This window comes from Seriola lalandi, unplaced genomic scaffold, assembly GCF_002814215.2.
Source record: "Seriola lalandi dorsalis isolate HSWRI2012SDOR001 ecotype SW California unplaced genomic scaffold, Sedor1 jcf7180002054368, whole genome shotgun sequence".
Lineage (NCBI taxonomy): Eukaryota > Metazoa > Chordata > Actinopteri > Carangiformes > Carangidae > Seriola > Seriola lalandi.
In genome coordinates, this window is record NW_019524921.1 from 29513 (window position 1) to 42057 (window position 12545).

Genomic DNA, 12545 nt, shown 5'->3' on the forward strand with positions numbered 1-12545 from the left:
ATCATCTGTGTGTGTGTGTGTGTGTGTGTGTGTGTGTGTGTGTGTGTGTGTGTGTGTATGTGTGTGTGACTCTCATCATAGTGATGGACAGAAGAGAGTGAACAAAATGAAATTCCCAGAAAACAGTTTGAGCATAAACAGATGTACCTTTACTTTGACAATGTTTCAACAGAACCTGGTCCCAGCAGAACCTGATCTCAACAGAACCTGATCTCAAAAGAAAACAGAACCTGCTCCCAGCAGAACCTGATCTCAAAAGAAAACAGAACCTGCTCCCAGCAGAACTTGGTCCCAGCAGAACCTGGTCCCAGCAGAACCTGGTCTCAACAGAACCTGGTCCCAACAGAACCTGGTCTCAAAAGAAAACAGAACCTGCTCCCAGCAGAACTTGGTCCCAGCAGAACCTGGTCTCAACAGAACCTGGTCTCAACAGAACCTGGTCTCAAAAGAAAACAGAACCTGGTCCTCTGTCTGATCAGGCTCCACCAGTAAATGCTTGATCAGCTGATGTTATTGGATTTATTACTGGTTAATCAATCATTTACTGACGGTTTATAGATCAGACACAACAAGCTCAGTTCCCAGGATGTGTGAACTACTCAGGTCATGTGACTACTCAGGTCATGTGACTACTCAGGTCATGTGACTACTCAGGTCATGTGACTACTCAGTCTGTGAGTTTATGAAATCCACGTTTCCATCTCTGGTGTTTCAGTTCAAATGATTCAGGAAGTATTTAATGGTAACAGTGACAACATGAACAGTCAGGAGTCATGTGACTGTTGTCGTGAGTTATTAGTTACAACCGACTGTTGAAGTCGTTAATGTAAATAAACCTGTTTCACCTGTTAATGAGCAGTTTGTCTCCCAGTCTGTTCATCTTCATCTTCATCACAGAGCTCTAAATCAAATTCACTTTATAACAGGTGAAGCAGGTGTGTGTGTGTGTGTGTGTGTGTGTGTGTGTGTGTGTGTGTGTTGCACTGACAGCATCCATTTAATCATCAGTTAAACTGATGGAAGCTGAGAGGAATGTAGGACACTGACTGACAGGTAGAAGGACACACACACACACACACACACACACACACACACACACACACACACACACACTTGAAGGTTATCTCTCTCTCTCTCATTTCACTGTCAGTAATTACAGCTGGAGACACGTCAACAGTTTTAATTGATATTGACAATAGATAGACACACAACAACAACAAGACAACATATATATAAACATATATACATTTATATATATATATATATATATATATATAGAGAGAGAGAGAGAGAGAGAGATGTATATACATATATATACTGTATGTTATAATTCAAAATTCCCTTCCATTCCCTCAAAGATTTTTTGATTCAGTAAATTATTTAATGAAGCATCAAATCAAACATGGAGGATGATGAGTTCAGGGTCAGGAGGAAACTGTGATTATTACTGAGCCACAGTGAAGTACGCTAACTCCTCCTCCTCCTCCTCCTTCTCTTCAGTCTCTGTTTTCATCTGAAGGTTGTTTCTTATTGTTTATTTCTCAAGTCTCTGCAGCTTCTATTCAACAATATAATCAACACACACACACACACACACACACACACACACACACACAGCTGTCCTCTCCTCTGTACAAGTTCCTTTAGTCTTACAGGTGAACTACAGGTCTGGTCTGGTCTCTGGTCTCAGGTCTGGTTTGGTCTCAGGTCCAGAATGTGACCTGTAGATTCATGTACCTGGACACCAGCTGACTGTGGGACATCAGGTGTGTTATGTACGATGACATCACCTACTGAATCATAGGTGTGTTGATCACTTCTCTCCTACCGTTGCTTCAGGTCAGAGTGTCACAGTCTGGACTCATGGTTCAGGACCAGTATGGCGGTCTGAGGTGGACCAGACCAGGTGAGTGTCTGTGAATCCAGACCAGTTTTATAAGGTTGATTTACTAAGAGCAGCAGGTTGAGCTGCAGCGACCTTCACTGTGAAAGTGGGTCAGCTGGTGAATTAAAGCTTTTATAACTGACTCCATTCAGGTGGAAGTGGGACGACGTGTCCTTCACTGAGTCTTCACTGTCTCATCACTCACTCAGTCACACACTGAATCAAAGCGTCAGGGTCAAGAGGCAAACTGTCGTGACGTCACCCACCGGTTTGTGAACTGTCATTTTCAAGCTTTAAGTTTGGGTTACTGGACGTCGCCATCTTGGTTTTTTGGCGCCAGTAGAAACCATATCTGGATAAGAGGGTGGAGCTGGGGAGGAGGGAGGAGGGAGGGGTGGATCTGACCTGTGTCCTCGAGGACACCAGGTAAACCCACCTACATCAACCTGACAGCAACAGGCTCCTGGCTGAGCCGTGCTAAGATGCTGCTAACACGGTTAGCTGTCACAACTGTTACATTAGTCTCACAGGCTAATATCATATATGTGGGGAGTAACTTGTTATTGTAGCTGAAGTTAGCATGTGTGCTAACGTTAAACTGTGAAACCACAGTGTAAAACGTTTTCTAACACTAAGACTGATGATGAATAACGGCTCCTGGACGGAGCAACAGTCTGACAGGTTGACTGTCAGACTGTTGCTCCGTCCTCACTGAGCTGTGAAGGATTATTTTACATCTCTGCTATAATTTATACTTGTTACTAAATAAGATTTATCCACCTCTTTATGATGCAAACTTGTCTTGTGACAGTGAAGTTCACCTGCACCTTCATTCACAACTGTATTCTAGTTTTAATTCATCAGTTACAGTTGATTGTAAATTGTTGAAATTAATGCAGTTTTAATGTGAAATAAAGTTTTTTATGAAGCTTTGCTTTGTTGATGGTTTTTATGGAGCGTGTCTGGTGTGAATTTTAACAGCAGCAGCAGCACAGTATAGAAATCACAATCAATTTTCCTGAATTTGTAATTATTCAAAGACTTTCTATGTTGGCTTTAATCAACAACAAAAATGATAGAAATGTTTAAATGTGGTCAGGACAAGATATCTGGATATTATTGTTAATGTTCATTTTATTAATCAATCTTCACTTATAAATATTTTATTTACTTCCTCATTAAAATGTTATTTGTTAAACTATCTTAAATGCAGATTTGTTTACGTTCAGTCTTCTTCTACTCTGCCTTTACGGTTGCATTTCTGTGTTTCTTTGCTCATTACTGCCACCTACAGACCAGCAGCGGGAAACCTGTCTTTATCCTGTGGTTCAGTTTATTATGAACTGCCTTTGTGTGAAGATCAATAATCTGATGATGTCAGATGTTACTTTAATACTTCAGCTCCTGTACTCACTGTCAGGTGTCATGGAGTATTTTCACCTGCTGGTAAAGATCTGAGAACTTCTTCAACCACTGGTGCCTTATTTTATTATCTCTAAACAGGGGATCAATCAGTTATGATCAGGTGATCAATCATCTCTCATCTGTCTTGTGGTGAACCTCAGGCTTTGGTTCAGGTCCTTTTTTATTTGTTTATTACTGACTGGAGGAAACAGCTGAGACTCACTTCCTGTCCAGAGGGGGCGGTAGAGAGATCAGCTGCGGGGAACTGAGCACAGAAGAAGAAGAGTGTACTCCTGCAGCTGTGTCTGTCCAATGACTCTTAGTCTGTTATTCACTTTAAACTGAAGATGTCGGAAGAGCTGCGGTCACAGCTGGAGAACTACCTGCAGACCCTGGACATCCAGACCACCTGCGTGGACCACCCACCGGTAAAACTGAACCCGAACCCCGCTCAGTCCTTGTCAGGGAGTCCGCTACCAGAGACCGGTTAGAAAACTTCACAGTTAAACATTGACTTGAATCCTGTGACTTTTCTAAACAACGTTAAACTTGTTCAGAGACTCAGTTTGAACATTAAAGCTCCACGTGTTTATTCGGCGTCATCAAAAACAACTAGAGACACTTTGTCTCTTAGTTTTACCTGCGTGTTGTCTCCTCAGCGGCTTCCGTCCACACACACGTGGACACATTAACAGGTTTGATCTGAAGTGAAGGACAGTTGAACTGTCTGTGAGTCATAGGCCGAATCCACCATTAGATCACCTGAAGCGGGAAGAGACTTATGATCTGTTTATACGATGAAGGTGAGGTGATCTCTAAAATGGCGCGATTTTAAACGGTGTCTGGCGTCATGAGCTTCAGACATGAAACGTCACGTAGCACCAACAAATGCAAAATGTGGTTGTTTATTTACGTAGACTGAACACGCCTGAACTCACCTCGACACAGGTGTGGTTTTATTAATCATTCATTAGAAGCAGGTACTTCCGGCGTTTCTGCTCTGACGGTGAATTACCTGGAGGAGTTTCTGTTCACACGCTTTTATAACTTGACACGTCTCTGCTGCACGGAGCTGCAGTCACCTGCAGGGGGCGTCAAAAGACAGCATGTGTGCCCCCCCCCCTCCCTCACCTGCAGAGTCACTGAGCTTATTCTTTGTTTCTTTATTTATTAGTTCATTCTGATTTTATTCTCATATCCAGGTGTTCACTGTGGAAGAGATGATGCCTCACCTTCAGGAAGTGGGCGGAGCTGTCACCAAAAACCTTTTCCTGAAGGACAAGAAGAAGAAGGGTCTGTGGCTGGTGTCGGCTCGCCACGACCGCCAGGTCAGCTCCCACAAACCCCCACTATTGTTTTTAAATGTGCTCATCTAACGTTTGATCTTTTAACTGTAATTTTGGAAGAACATTGTCAAATTGAATAAATTGTTATATACCATATATTTTATGGAGAAGTAAAAGAAGTGGAAAGTTAAATAAAAAATTATTAAAAAAATATTCAGCGTTTACAATAAAACACAAAAGAAATGAGTAAATGTTTGTGTGAGTGGACGTCAGAAATAATGACGTTTTTATCTGAATCATCAGAAATATTCATTTTAGTTTAAAAGTTAAAACTATGATCAACATGTTTTATCAGTCACAGGCTGAATTATTCTTTTATTCATCATTCAATTCATCCCATCAATCTATCGATGGATGGATGGATGGATATAGATAGATAGATAGATAGATAGATAGATAGAAGATAGGTAGGTAGATATATCGATGGATGATGGATGGATAGATTGTAGATCGTATCAGTGAGTGAAAACAGGAGTCTGACCCTGGACCTGGACCCACTGATCCAGGTCCACACTCAGAGGGTCCAACACAAACTGAACTCCCAGAATCCTTCTGTGTTGGTGAGCGTCAAACACTGACCTCTGACCTCTGTGAACTTGCTCAGGTGAACTTTCTGTTTCACCTGCAGTGACTCAACACAGACTGAGCTCACCACGTCTCGCACCCGCTCTTCACTCATCCTCCCATGATCCTCTCTGTTCCTCTGCAGGTCAACCTCAATGACCTCGCCAAGAAGCTCGGTGTCGGCAGCGGCAACCTGCGCTTCGCAGATGAGGCAACCATGTTGGAGAAACTGAAGGTGAGAACTGGTTAGAGATCCAGAACCAGAACTAGATGAGGAGACGGGTTCTGGATCAGACCGACGCAGTTATTGATCTATGTTCAGTTTGATTGATGTCTGATTATTGATCCATCTCCTCTCAGGTGGGTCAGGGCTGCGCTACGGCTCTCGCTCTGCTCTTCGATAAGGACCGCAGCGTAAGGTTGGTCCTGGACCGGGACCTGGTAGAAGGAGGCCACAACATGGTTTACTTCCACCCCATGACCAACGCCGCCACCATGGGGCTCCGCCCACACGACCTGCTGCGCTTCCTCAAGGAGACGGGACACGAACCCGTCCTAGAGAGCTTTGAGTAGGGACTGGACCTGGGTCAGGGAGTGGACAGGATCAGGCTGCAGGGATTAAAGAGTGTTGTAGTCCTGTCTGCTGTTAGACCAGGACCTGGAGAGGACCTGTTTATCTTGGAGGGAGTTTCTGAGGAGGGAAGTCTCAGTCTCAGTCTCAGTCCTGAGTCTTAGTCTTTCTCTGTGTGTGTGTGTGTGAACCCCCCCTCTTTTTCTGTGAACCTCTCTCTCTCTCTCTCTCTCTCTCTCTCTTTCTCTCTCTGTATTGTTTTATAAAATCAGCAAATGAATAAACATTACACACTGACAGTTCCCAGGAATTCTTTCACACGCTGTGTGTGTGTTTCTGGACTGGTGGTGATCAGATTCTGAATTAAAGTTAAAATACTTTAAACTCAAGTCATCATCACCATCATCATCAGGATCGGACCTGGAACCAGGACCAGAACAGAGCCAGACCAATGCCAGACTGCCCCCCTTCATGGTGCAGGCCCCTGGACACAGAGAACAGACACATTATTGATCATCACATGTACTGAATCAATAATTGATCAGATGTGATGTCTCCACATTCTCAGTGAGCAGCTCACCTGTTGTCTGTGCTCTGCAGTGACTGACGCTGCCCCTTTAAGAAATCCAGGAAGTGGAAGGGGGAGGGGCTGCCTGGTTCAGGGGTGGCGCTGGCTGAGGGAACAGGTGTGTGCGCTAACAGGGATGATGTCATTCTCTGAGTCACCTGGGAGATGAGGGCTAGGACAGCGTGGACAGAACGAGAGAGAGGAGGAAGAGGAGGCCTTCATCACTCCTGTGTGTCTGCCTGAGGAGGAGATCAATGCTGCTGTTTGTAGAGGTGAGAGAGAGACGATCACATGTAGCTGCAGTTTCAGCTCTTTAACTCTTCACCTGTTGTGTGTGAAACAGGTGTTCAATCAGCTGTTTAATAAACTGACGACTGGAGTTCATCCTGTTTCAGTTAGAGAGCAACTGACCTGAGTTCAGCCTCCGACCAACACACACACCTGGAGAATAAGTCTCACCCCAAACTGAGCTCAGCTGACGTTTTAAACTGGTGGTAGGAGGGGGAGGGGGAGGGGGAGGTAACAGAGCTAGAACAGAGCAAGTCCCGGGCCCTGCTTTGGTCCTGGTTCTGGTTCCGGTTTTAGTCTTGTTCCTGGTGCTGGTGCTGGTGCTGGTGCTGGTTCCGGTTTTGGTCTTGGTTCTGGTTCTGGTTCTGGTGCTGGTGCTGGTGCTGGTTCTGGCTCTGGTTCTGGTTCTGGTTTTGGTCCTGGTTCTGGTTCTGGTGCTGGTTCCGGTTCTGGTTCTGGTTCCGGTTTTAGTCTTGTTCCTGGTGCTGGTTCTGGTGCTGGTTCCGGTTTTGGTCTTGGTTCTGGTTCTGGTGCTGGTGCTGGTTCTGGTTCTGGCTCCGGTTCTGGTTTTGGTCCTGGTTCTGGTTCTGGTTCTGGTTCTGGTTCTGGTTCTGGCTCTGGTTCTGGTTTTGGCTCTGGTTCTGGTTTTGGTCCTGGTTCTGGTTCTGGTTCTGGTTCTGGTGCTGGTTCCGGTTTTGGTTCTGGTTCTGGTTCCGGTTTTTGTCTTGGTCCTGGTTCCGGTTTTGGTCTTGGTTCTGGTTCTGGTTCCGGTTTTGGTCTTGGTCCTGGTCCTGGTGCTGGTTTCGGTTTTGGTTCTGGTTCTGTTGCTGGTTCCGGTTTTGGTCTTGGTTCTGGTTTTGGTCTTGGTCCTGGTTCTGGCTCTGAGCTTGCAGATGAAACTGGTTTTATCCTGGAGGTTTGAACATTTTCTGACTTTCACTACATGGCTATAAACGTCCTCCATCTTTGCTCCTGTTGGTCTGACCCCTGACCTCTGACCTCTGACCAGTGGGAACCTGCTTTATCAGGTTGTTCCAGGTGTCAGGGTGCAACAGGTGAACAGAGAACTAACAGGTGATTAACAGTCTGAACACAAACACATACAGTGTTTAAATGACTCACAGGTCCCTGTGTGTGTGTGTGTGTGTGTGTGTGTGTGTGTGTGTGTGTGTGTGTGTGTGTGTGTGTGTGTGTGTACTATCACCTGACAGAGTAAACAGTGCAGGTGTTATGGGGGGAACAGTGTCTGATGTGGTATGGTGTCAGTTTTAAATGAATTGATTGATTTGATTATAAACAGGTTCTTTTACTCTGATACTTGATTGAACTTTTCATTCATTTAAAACTTTCAGGACTCAGATAATGAAAACTAAATATAAGCGATAAATAAATTATTATTATTATTATTATTATAGATCGTGATGATGATGATGATGATTATTATTATAATTATAAACATCCTTATTTATAATCGACATTATTCTGAAATGTTTTTCTCAGCGACTTTAATGTATTTGAATGTGACAGTCAGGACTGTTTCTGTGTCATCAGTGTTTATTGTGTGAAATTCAGCAGGAGTGAACTAGTTCATTCAGGACTCCTCCCCCTCTCACACACACACACACACACACACACACACACACACACACACACACACACACACACACACACACAGATTCAGACTCTTTGTCTCTGCTGTTATTTGAAAACAATCTTCCTCTCACTTCACTGAACTCTTTATTCGTCATCATCAGTGAAGATGGAAGGGACGCAGTGTTTGAAAACATGTGACAGTCGCAACCCTAACACACTAACAGTCAGACTAACAGTCAGTTTAACACACTAACAGTCAGACTAACACACTAACAGTCAGACTAACAGTCAGACTAACAGTCAGACTAACAGACTAACAGTCAGTTTAACACACTAACAGTCAGACTAACAGTCAGACTAACAGTCAGACTAACAGTCAGACTAACACACTAACAGTCAGACTAACAGTCAGTTTAACACACTAACAGTCAGACTAACAGTCAGACTAACAGTCAGACAAACACACTAACAGTCAGACTAACACACTAACAGTCAGACAAACACACTAACAGTCAGACTAACAGTCAGACTAACAGACTAACAGTCAGACTAACAGTCAGACAAACACACTAACAGTCAGACTAACACACTAACAGTCAGACTAACAGTCAGACAAACACACTAACAGTCAGACAAACACACTAACAGTCAGACTAACACACTAACAGTCAGACTAACAGTCAGACTAACAGTCAGACAAACACACTAACAGTCAGACAAACACACTAACAGTCAGACTAACAGTCAGACTAACACACTAACAGTCAGACTAACTGGGTCTCTGAATAAATCAGCTTTTATGTCTTAGCTCTCCTCCTCTTCATCATCATCTTCATCTTAATATTTTAATTTTTCTTAAAGTCCTTATTACTGCTCCTTCAGAATAAAAGCACGCCCCACTCCCCACATTAACTAAGTTTAGAGGAAAAGGTTCGGGATGTTTTGATGCTTCAGCGTCTCACTAATCACTGTTGTGAGTGTCCTGTGACCTCTGACCTCCTTACTGCTGCTGCTGAGGATGTGTGGACACAAACAGTTTGACTGTCCCACTTCACATTAACATTTAACTGTGATGTGTTTAAACCAGCCGGTCACTGACTGACTGTTTCACCTCTGGCATTACAGGGAGGTTTACATTAATGAAGCAGGAAACAATCAATCAGCTGGTCTCAGTTTAATTATGTTTAATTATTGTTGTTGTTTGTTATAATGAACATGTGATCGTGAGTCTACAGCTGCTGCTGCTGCCTTGTTGTTGTGTCAGGCTGAGCTAACATTGATCCTGACATGTCCTGCTCTGCCTCCAATGTGATCAATACTTTGATCAATACACATGCTCACAGGTTTAACTCCTCCAGACTCCAGTCATTATTCAGTAATTTATTGATTATATTCTAATGACCTCATTATAATGTGATGATGTTCCAATCAGCTGTTTATAAAGTGATTATAACCTCCATAATAAGCTTTAAGTTAGTTTGTAATATTGAAATATTTAATTTCTAATATAAAACCAGACGCTGATGATCAATTACCTGATGATCAATAACCAGATCAAAGTTTTCATGCTTCTGATATTGAAGAAAGGAAGTTTAATGAAGTCACTTTTATACATTTTCAATATCTTATAATATTTATAAACTTATAGAAAAGATGTCTCTAAAAATTCCTCTTAGAGTCACACACACACACACACACACACTCGGGCGCACGCGCTCGTGCCCGCGCCCTCAGTGCTGCAGGTAGTAGCTCCTCCCCCTCCCTCCTCCATTCTGCTGTTTTAAACACAATAACCGCCGCTCCGGATCCGCGGACCAACCGGACTCGGGTCTGAGGAGTGTTTGGGTTCCTCCGGTTCCAGGTCTCGGGTCTCGGGTCTCAGGTGAGCCGCTTCAAACCGCCATGTTGTTGTTTTTCTGTCTGCGTTGGTGCTTTGATGATATCGGGAGATTTGTACGTAGCGACCGTTACTCTCATTCACCGAAGCTAACACCACAGTCGGTACCGGGTCCAGACCTGGTCCAGACCGGCTCGGTGGGGCCAACACGCGGCCGGGCTCGGTGTTGGTAGCCGCAGCAGAGGAGACGGGTTAAAGCGGAGCGGTGATGCCGCTCGGTCCTCATTGTTCTCCGTGAAGTTTGCTGGAAGTGATGTAACGTAGCTCCGGTGTTTTCACTGCCGGACTCCGTCTGAAAAACGGCCGTTTTAACGCTCCCCCGCCTGGCGGTGAGTGTCCCGTGTGAGGCGGAGCTCTGGCCTCCAGGCTGCAGCCAGCACTTTGTTTTAATGAAGCTGGACTCCAGCCGGTAGCTCCCGGTGTTCACCGCTGTCCTGGAGGTAGGAAACCCCGGGAACAACCGGAGAACCGGTGGAAAGGGACGTGTTTTCTTCTTCACTAAGTTCTGGCGGTGGATTCAGTTTCCGCCGATCTGAAGAGGAGCTCGTGTTTCTTCTAAAAGTAGTTTAATAATATTGTGTGGCGGGGAAACACTGACGGTAAGCAACGGAACCTTAACCTGTAATCTTGTGAACGGAGTTTGGTGCGCGGGTTCACGGCAGAAAGAGAAGGTTTAACGGGGCGGGATGTTAAAGTGAACTGGTCTGAGTCCGAGCTCCAACCTGCGTCAGGCTGCTTCCGGTCAGCTTCCGGTCAACAGACCGGGTCTCCGGGTCTCCAGGACCAGACTAGATCCGGACTGGGAGCTCAGACCCGTCGGTTCCGGTCAGAGTGAAACAACCTGTTGTAAATGAATGAACCTCCGTCAGGAGGATGACGTCACTCCCCAGGGAAGGTTTTAGCTGCAAAGAGCTTTAAATTAAAGACCTTCACTCATGGGAAAATAATGTGTTGAAAGACGGGGGTGGGGGTGGGGGGGTGATTTACTGTTTATTCAATCATCTTATGGAAGCTGCTGTCAACACATTCACACTGATGATGATGATGATGAAGAAACAGTGTTTGAGTTTTTACTAAACAGGAAACAGTTTGTGGATTTTAGGAACAACTTATATCAGTCTTTGGGTCAGTGACTGAGGAAGGGATGAAGACGTGGTGAAGTGATGAATATGTAATGAAGAAGTGGTGACATGGTGATGTCTTGATGAAGACGTGATGTTGTGTTAAAGATGTGATGATGTCATGAAGTGATGAAGATGTGATGACATGGTGATGTTGTGATGAAGATGTGATGAAGACGTGGTGACGTGATGAAGATGTGATGAAGTGATGAAGATGTGATGAACACATGGTGACGTGATGAAGATGTGATGAAGATGTGATGAACACCTGGTGACGTGATGAAGACGTGATGAAGTGATGAAAATGTGATGAACACCTGGTGACGTGATGAAGATGTGGTGACGTTGTGATGAAGTGATGAAGATGTGATGAACGATGTGATGAAGATGTGATGAACACCTGGTGACGTGATGAAGATGTGGTGACGTTGTGATGAAGTGATGAAGATGTGATGAACACCTGGTGACATTGTGATGAGGACGTGGTGACGTTGTGATGAAGTGATGAAGATGTGATGAGGACGTGGTGACGTTGTGATGAGGACGTGGTGACGTTGTGATGAAGTGATGAAGATGTGATGAAGACGTGGTGACGTTGTGATGAAGTGATGAAGATGTGATGAAGATGTGATGAGGACGTGGTGACGTTGTGATGAGGACGTGGTGACGTTGTGATGAAGTGATGAAGATGTGATGAACACCTGGTGACATTGTGATGAGGACGTGGTGACGTTATGATGAAGTGATGAAGATGTGATGAAGTGATGAAGATGTGATGAAGACGTGGTGACGTTGTGATGAAGTGATGAAGATGTGATGAGGACGTGGTGACGTTGTGATGAAGTGATGAAGATGTGATGAAGTGATGAAGATGTGATGAAGACGTGGTGACGTTGTGATGAAGTGATGAAGATGTGATGAACACCTGGTGACGTGATGAATGACGTGATGAAGTGATGAAGATGTGAGTCTGTGGTGAGACACGTTACACATGTGGTGTCTGTCATGTCTGACATGTTTGTGTAAATGAAGAAGAAGTTTGATCATCACCTGTTAAAGACTGAGGCTGAAGGTCATGTGATTCAGTGAGTTAGACATTATCTGATGGATCAATAATGAAATTGATTGTTAGTCAGTGTTGAGACGATCCAGTCTATTCCAGTCTGAATCCCAGGTCCTGGTCCAGGTCCAGGTCCTGATGAGTCTGACTGAAGTGATCCACATTCCCAGAGTAGTTATTTTGGTGAAGGACGGCTGGATATTCATGAGCTGTGTCTGCCAACCGGGTCAGCAGCTCCTCCCCCTCCC

General features: G+C 44.5%; 2 protein-coding genes across 5 annotated transcripts in view; both read left to right on the forward strand.

The window, feature by feature from the left end:
• Window positions 1-3552: 3552 nt before the first annotated feature.
• Window positions 3553-6072, forward strand: prorsd1 (prolyl-tRNA synthetase domain containing 1). Of its 2 annotated transcripts, none has more exons than XM_023408567.2 (4): window positions 3553-3717; window positions 4492-4617; window positions 5345-5434; window positions 5560-6072. In XM_023408567.2, the coding sequence occupies exons 1-4, from the start codon at window positions 3637-3639 to the stop codon at window positions 5770-5772; spliced, it is 510 nt and encodes a 169-aa protein (XP_023264335.1). In that variant the 5' UTR covers window positions 3553-3636; the 3' UTR covers window positions 5773-6072. The 2 variants fall into 2 exon arrangements, with proteins under 2 accessions (XP_023264335.1, XP_023264336.1); XM_023408568.2 differs by lacking the exon at window positions 3553-3717 and adding an exon at window positions 3966-4092.
• Window positions 6073-7382: 1310 nt separating this feature from the next.
• Window positions 7383-12545, forward strand: part of usp54a (ubiquitin specific peptidase 54a) — a 34511-nt gene continuing 29348 nt past the window's right edge. For all 3 annotated transcript variants that reach the window (XM_023408572.2, XM_023408574.2, XM_023408575.2), the window contains exon 1: window positions 7383-10101. The gene's annotated coding sequence lies outside the window, so the exon portion shown is untranslated. The remainder of the gene's footprint in view (window positions 10102-12545) is intronic.